General features: G+C 37.7%; 1 protein-coding gene across 1 annotated transcript; it reads left to right on the top strand.

The window, feature by feature from the left end:
* The first annotated feature begins 456 nt into the window (after positions 1 to 456).
* Positions 457 to 7,867, top strand: LOC309437155 (sulfotransferase 6B1-like). Its single transcript, XM_082047188.1, has 7 exons — positions 457 to 680; positions 2,344 to 2,483; positions 3,154 to 3,243; positions 3,896 to 4,022; positions 4,826 to 4,920; positions 5,427 to 5,583; positions 6,591 to 7,867. Exons 1-7 carry the CDS (start codon positions 479 to 481, stop codon positions 6,719 to 6,721), a joined length of 942 nt encoding a protein of 313 aa, XP_081903314.1. The 5' UTR covers positions 457 to 478; the 3' UTR covers positions 6,722 to 7,867.
* The last annotated feature ends 213 nt before the right edge of the window (positions 7,868 to 8,080 follow it).

Raw genomic sequence — 8,080 nt, 5'->3', positions numbered from 1 at the left:
CAATCCCAACATGTTTGATCCCGTTTCAGTGAGAATGATAAGTGATATAACAAAAAATCCCTGCAGAGCAAGTACTAGAAAGAGCAGATCTGCAATGAGGAATGTGATTGTGACATTTAAACCCCAGCCTGAAATTCAAGTTGTTCTATTGTGACATGTTTTGTTTATAAACTCTGTGTAATTACAGATTTCATTGGCATGATATTTTGAAGTTAGTTAAGCTCTTTAACCTAGAATGCAATTGCATTTTTTTGTTGTTCTTGTTTGCTTATGTTTAACTTCTGTTGATTTTGAAAGGTTCAAATGACTAAAGGTCTTTGACTGGTGTTGCGTATTTCTTTATATTTTCAGAAATAGTAGTGAAATATTGCTCACGTCATCAAAGCCCCCACCAACCTCCTATTAAAAGGTAATCTGTTGCTCTCATTCTGCATACCATTTCACACTGATGGAGCCTGTGTGTTCAGGAGAGAGAAGAATGGAGAAGTCCAGAAAAAAGTTTGTTGATATCCTAGGCAAGGCGATGGCTACTGCTGACACGCTGGATCGGGACAAACTTCTTTTTTCTTACAAAGGGATTCTCTACCCTGTTAGTTTTTGCAGTCCTGAAGCGTTCAGAAGCATGGAGTCTCTTGAAGCCAGAAGTGATGATATCATTTTGGCAGGATACCCGAAATCTGGTGAATATATTTTACTTTCTTCATAAATAAAACTATGTAATGACAAATTAGTAGGTTTGCACTACAGATGTATCATATATATATAAATTACATATAATATTATATATTATACTAAACAACAGTATTCAGAATTTTCACAAAATTTTGTAGAACTGATTTTGTTTTTAAAAAGTACAAAGTTAATTATGAAGATGTCATATAGGGAATTTTTCAAATGACTGAGAAAAAGAGGTCTGATTTTCATTTCTATAGCATGTATAAGTTTTTTAAGCTGTACTTTTTATAGTTATGAAGCTAAAAACCCAAATTAGAGAGAATTAAAATACAATTTTCACACCAGATACAACTAGATCTCCTGATATTGCAGAATCTGATGTCACATTTATATTTGTAAAGTTAAAGGCTTTATATTTTTACACAGAACAAAGCTTTTGGTATCTTTGCATGCCATGCTGCATATTCTTTAGTTTATTTCACATAGATGTCAAGAATATTTGAAATCCATAACTATTGAAAATTATTTTTGTAGCACTTGAAGCAATATTGCTGATCTTTGACTACTGGAAAACTGAGGAGATCTTTGCTAGGGTTGTGATTTTACCCTGCATCTTTGCTCCTTCTGCCTGAAAGCAGAATATACTGGTCCATATCAGAGCTACAGTTTGGATTAGAGGTGTCTCATATCAGTTTTAATGTTTCTCTTCTCCAGCACTTGGATTCACAGTGTCTTGCAGTAGACAGTCACAGTTCACAGGACTGTAAAGTTTTTGTCTTTTTTCACATTTTCTTTTTGAAGAAATGCTATGCACCAGAACTCAGTTATTAAGACTGTATTGACAAAGCTGTAGGAACCCAGTGTCCAGAAGTCAGAAAATGGTAAACTAAAGATGGGAGTTCTCTACAGACTTTTAAACATCATGAATAGAAATACAATAAATGTACACAGGAAATGTTACTTTAGATAATTTTTGCTTATGGTAAAAAAACACATGAGCACATACAGCACAATTTTCAGATCTAGTTCTGCTCCTGTGCTGAAATTCTGTGATCCATCTTTCCTCCCAAGGTAATCCCATGCAGCAAATCAGAAAACATATATAACATACTAGGTTTTGAGATATGGGTTTACCACCCCAATTTCCCTTATTTTTGTCACAATAAAAATGTATTATATTAATGCATATTTTCCAGTTTGAATCATAGTGGTTCTCCTTTATTATTTAATTAACAATATACAGGTTAATTTAAAACACACAAGTTGATTTACGATGCACTGAGACATTTGAGTTGGAGATATATCCTCATAAAGAGCAAAGGTGGGGCCCTGAGGGGCAATTGTCCAGATAGTCAGCTGTGATTATACCACATGAAAGCAGACCAGGCAACTCAGCTGGTAGTACTACCTACCCTTTGGCTTTCCTGGAAAATCCATTTCTTTTTCATAGAATTGCAAAATCACAGAATCACAGAATGTCGGGGTTGGAAAGGACCTCAAAAGATCATCTAGTCCAATCCCCCTGATGGAGCAGAAACACCTAGATGAGGTTACATGGGAAGGCGTCCAGGCGGGTTTTGAATGTCTCCAGAGTAGAAGACTCCACAACCTCCCTAGGCAGCCTGTTCCAAAAGTTTTACAAACAATTGTGTATTTTTCCCCTTTCAGGTACGAACTGGGTAGGCCAAATCTTAAGTGATCTGGTAGCCATATTTGAAAAGAAAACACAGAATAAAGAAAGCAGTGAGAATGATGAAAATCTAGAAGAATTTCCCTATCTTGAAATAGGAGATACTGAGAAATATGAGGTAGGCATGGAATACATATGAAAGTTGTCAAAATTTTGTGCTTCAAATATTAAATATATGGTGTGTGGAATATTCCACTGTTTGATAAGAGCTCTACCATTTCTCTGTATGTGGCATCTGGTCAAGATGAATCTCATCTGCATTACAAAATGCTGAGGCATGAATGAACACTTCAGAGGGCTTCAGAGGAACACATGCTCATTAGATATGCAATAACTGCAGAAATTCAACCTAGCATGTTTTGTCTTTAAGAAGAGTTTCACAAAATTTCAAATACTGAAATACTGGCTTTTGTGTCTTCTACCAGCTCTTCTTCCTCACCCTTTTTCTTTCTCCTTGGGATCCCTCCAGCTTTCACATGCCCTCAGTTAAAGTCTGCATCTTACCTTTAGATTTGATCCCTTTCGTAACAGAACATGCTAAATTCATTATCACTGGAGAGAATTAGGAATGGATAATCGTGTTCCAAACACTCATTCTCAGTGGCTTTTGAAGATTTAAGCTGCTCAGAGCAGTCCACTAAGATTCCAGGATAACATTCACAAAGAAAAAGGGCTTCTATCAGCCACTAAGTTGATAAGCTTAGCAAGGCAATATTTTATCATAGGCTGATGGAAAAGAATACTTGCATTAACTAAACTGTCCACTTTCCTCCTTCCAATTCTTAAAGCGAATGAACAAATTACCTTCTCGAAGAGTTATATTTACTCATCTCCTCCCTGAAAATCTTCCCAGGTCTATCTTCAAAAATAAAGCCAAGGTGAGTGCTGATTTTAGTGTCTTGTAAGTGAATACTCCAACAGATTATTATTTTTTTTTTTTCCAAAGCCAATTTAGTATTTTTATATCAATCTTCAGAAAAACTCCTATACTTAAGAAGTGTTCAGCCTGGCCATTTCTACATACCTGTTTAAGAACCGCCATTCATCTCAATCCAAATTCATCCTTAGTGACACCTTTGTGTCAGTCTCCACAAGTGAGACTGAGGAGGAAAAAATAATCCAGCAGTAAAATGTATTTTGGCACACAATTTCCCATGGGAGGTGTTTTATAATGTTGTCACAAGTGAGGGCTTCAGTGAGTTTCAGAGAGAATTTGTATTTGTGTGATTTTTCCCCACTACATAAATGATGAATGATGATTGTATCAAGCAAAACGTACTTCAATTCCACATAATTAATTTGATTAATCTGTAAAATACATTTTAATAATTATAGGAAATCATCTTCACAAGGTACTGAAGCAAAGTGAAATACTTCACCTTCTGAATTTAGAATGAAATTGCTACTTCTGCAAGTAGTATACAAGGTATTAGAAATTCCCCAAACTGCAAATATAGATTACTGTTTTCTTCATACCGTAGTCTGTTATGTCTTTCTCTAGAAATATAATATTTTCACTTTTTTTTCTAGATATTGTTACTACTTCGCAATCCAAAAGATGTAGCTACATCTTTTTATCATTTTTCCAATGGCATATCTACTCTTCCTTCTTATGAGACCTGGGATGATTTCTTTGTAGCTTTCATGACGAAGAAAAGTAAAGTATATTATTCTCTGTGTGTCAATTATTCAATGCTTTGACTTTGTCTAAAAGCCTTGCACTTTGTAAATCAGTTTCACTAGGATTTTTTAGTTTACAGTACCAAAGCTGAGATTAAAGACAGAAAGTTAGAAATTTGAATTAAAGTTTACAAAACTTGTCTTACTGCCCAAGGGTAAATCCTCATCAAAACTGCACTTCCACAGATTGCTTTAACTTGCACAAACTGGTATTTTCTCTGGAAGAAGCAGTTCCTTCTTATCTCTGTCTTGGATCTGCTTCACCCCTCCTCTTCAATGTCCATTAGTTTGTGCCCACACAGATGTCTGGACACCTACATGCCAAATTGGACCAGAGGAATGATTTGGACTAAGTAATGCATTGAAAAAGAAAGAAAATGATCCTGCTAGTTTAAAATGGCATAAAGTGTTCAGTTTGGTATATCACATGGCCAGCGGAAAGGGAGGTTAGATGAGATTTTAAACTGGATTAAGGGAGTCTGCAAGAAGGTTCGAGTACCAACTGCTCTTTGGTGGACTCACATCTGTCTTGAAATACTAACAAATTTTATCGTACCAACTTACAAATTGTATCATATGCCTGAGACATGTACATGTGTCAGAACAGCCTAGAGGAAAACCCCCATAATTCCCACAGAAGGTTGTAAACTCTGACTTAGACATGATTAATAATGCCCATGGCTGAGGGACCAATTTAAGGAACAAAAGTTGGTTTATTTCATAAGGCACTTGTCTAATCTTCACCTATGCTTCATCTGAGGATTCTTTTGTTTTATTTAGTGGCCTGGGGATGCTACTTTGAATACCTTTCCAAATGGAATAAATATGCTGCTGATGAAAATATTATGACAATAACTTATGAAGAGCTAAAAGAGGTGAGGTTACCAGTAGCTACAAATATTTTACACTTCAAAGAGCATTTGTTCCTAAACCAATTAACCATTATAGTCATGTAGTCTATTCAAACTGTGTGATAGTGTAGGAGATTCTTGTTTTAAGGGAAGGAAGGGTGAAATTCAAACTTTTAAAAATTCTGTTTGTGAAAATGATTCTTGTTTTCTCTTTAGCTATGGTATAACCCCAAATCACTGTAGATCAAAAACCTCAGTAACTTTTGGGGGGGATCTTTTATATAATAAACCATGTAGATTTTACTCAACTGTAAATCATGTACAGTCTTTTGTGATCTATAGGAATTCAACTCATATTTCCCCTGAAATAATTATGAAGAAGAAAACCACTATGTGCCACTCCAGTCCTACTGAAGTCTATGAATATTCTATATATGCAGCCTGTAGAGAGGTGTAGGGAAGTTCCATCACCTCGGAAAGCAGTGTGATTTGTTTCCATGTCATGTGGTATGTTGCATTCCTTTCTTCAGAATCCAGTCCTGGGTGTGAAAAACATAGCTGCTTTCTTTGGGATTCCCCTGACTGAGAAAGAGCTTCAGAGTGTGGTAGAGAGGTGCAGCTTCGAGTCAATGAAGAAGAACTCACAGAAGACCCACGGGGCATTTGGCAATATTCTCTTTCGCAAAGGTAGGACGTTCCAGGAGGTCCAGAGGTAGAACTGTCACATTCTCAAGATCTTGTGTTGCCCATAATTTACTTCTTTTTTTGCACATGTTAGTTTCACAGATTGTTATCAGGCATGTTATCTACTATTATGCTTGAGGAGACTGGTCATGCAGCACTGGTGAGGCAGAGACCCAGCAAGGCTCTGGCAGCACGCTGCAACCAGCAAAGGAGAAGCAACTGCACAGAGCAAATTGTGGAGGCCCACAGATGAACATCAGGAAATGTCATGTATCTGAATTTCTCTCCATCTCTGCGCCAAGGTCACTGATTCTTCAGCCGTTAAAGGCTTACCTGAGCAGGCAAAATTGGACCAAGCTTGGCCTGAGGAGCATGATCACAGTTTTTAGGAGATTGTGGGATGTCCTGGAAGGGACACTGCTAGCCCCCTGTTCACACTCGCAGGTTAGAAGTAAGCCAAGCATGCAAGAGTCAGGTACACCAAGAAGGGGAAACAAAAGGAACTACTTTTGCAGTGTAGTATAGGGGGGACAGGCCTGAGGGGGACAGGCCTGAGAGGGCCAGCCTGGCTGTTGGAATCCATTTCTGCATTTTACATTAAAGAAGTCACTGGATGAAAATGCAAGATGCCAAGGGAGCAGAAACCCAACTTTGACTCCTGCCAGGTGGTTCTTAATCAAGCCTTCTTGGTCTTCCACCTTGTCAGTCATAACTGACTGGAGTAAAAAGCTGCAGGGAAACAGGACTTTAGGCTGCTGGTTTTGGACACAGTCACCTGAAGAGGAGTATGTAGTATTTTCCTTTTTCCTATGTTCTTTTGCATCACAGCAGTTTTACAGAGCTGTAGCTCCACTAACTTCACGAAATTATATTGGTGCAAAAATGAATGAAGCTTTATCTGAAAAAATGGACCAACTCCATTTAGTGTAAAATGGCATAAGAATGACAGATCTACAGAGCAAAAAAAAAAAAAAATCTTATTTTTCAAGAGTTTCTTTACTTCTTTGAAGGTGGTGTAAGTGACTGGAAGAATCTTTTCAGTGAAGATCAGAATGAGAAAATGGACAAAGCATTTGAAGAACATATGAGAGGAACCAAACTGGGAGCAAAGTTAAAGTATGATGTGTACTGTAAAGCCTGAATAGTAATGGAATGTGGTTTGAGCAAGAGCTTTTCAATATGCTCTCAGATCATCTGAATGCTATCTACTAGAAAACTAGATCGAATTACTGTAGTAATTGCATTGCAGCTGCCTTTACAGTGACAATGATGAATAGTGGGATTTTGCATTAAAGGTGAGAACTTTGACTTGCTTTGGCTATACTGGCTGACTAAGATGACAACTAATCATATTCAGATAGACTGAACAGCCCTGTTTCAGCAGCTGTCACCTGGAAGGAAAATAATCTCATCTATTTCTATCCAAACTCAGTCTTTCTAGACTAATTATGATTATTTAGTATCTAGATTTTTTTTGTAACAAAAATGTTTCAAACCAGGTAACATCTTCACAAAAAAGATCATGAGCAAAAATATGGATCTGACACAACCTTAATTAATGACAGAAGATATCTTACCCATGACTTCAGCACAAACTGCATCAAAGCTAGATGGAGGAAAATGAAGGGGAATGGAGATCAGCATTTTTAGGGAATTTAATCTCTCCGAATGAGGAATTTCAAGGTGGATTTCAGATTATGGACTAGTGTTAACATGCAAGATCCACACAGAGGCACTGCTTTTATAGAATCATAGAACAGCCCAGATTGGAAGGGACCCTGAAAGATCATCTGGTCGAACCTTTCATGGGAAACGGGGGCTAAATGAGATTATTGCATCTTGAAAACTTCAGTGATGAGGGCTCTACCACATCCCTGGGGAGGTTGTTCCGGTGAATGATTGTTCTCACTGTAAAGAATCTATTTCTTATATTGAGATGAAATGTCTCCAGGTGCAACTTGTACCCGTTGTCCCTTGTCCTCTCCATGTGGCTCCATGTGAACAGAGAACCTCCGTCCTATTTGTAGCTGCCCTTTATGTACTAGAATAATGTGGTGAGGCCCTCCCTGAGCCTTCTCATCCTTGTGGCACTCCTGCGGAACCCTCCAGTCTATCTGTCAAAAGAGAGAAATCCATAAGACACCTGTCTGGCACATCCAAGCATTCAGCTGGTAATTCTTAGGTGTGTGCTGGGCTTAGGATGTGTGCTTCACGTGATGCAACTAAGTAAAATGTGCATATGCCTTGACCCTGTTGTTAAACGATTAGAGCTGCACTTTTTCATCAATAAACACATTTGTGCTACATAGGTATGATTTCTATATCCTCCTTGCTGATATAGATGTCTCAGGAATATTTGTGCAGAACATGCTGCATGATGTCTCATCACAACCATTCTTTTGGAAAACTATAACAGCTAAGGAAATGTTGGCTTCATCTGGCAAAGAGAATTCAGTTCCTTAGAAGAGAGATTCCTCCACCATATTCCCAGACAGATATG

Source organism: Streptopelia decaocto, assembly GCF_964273445.1.
Source record: "Streptopelia decaocto genome assembly, chromosome: 3".
NCBI lineage: Eukaryota > Metazoa > Chordata > Aves > Columbiformes > Columbidae > Streptopelia > Streptopelia decaocto.
The sequence above is the reverse complement of the archived record's forward strand: the minus strand, read 5'-3'. Positions and strand labels throughout refer to the sequence as shown.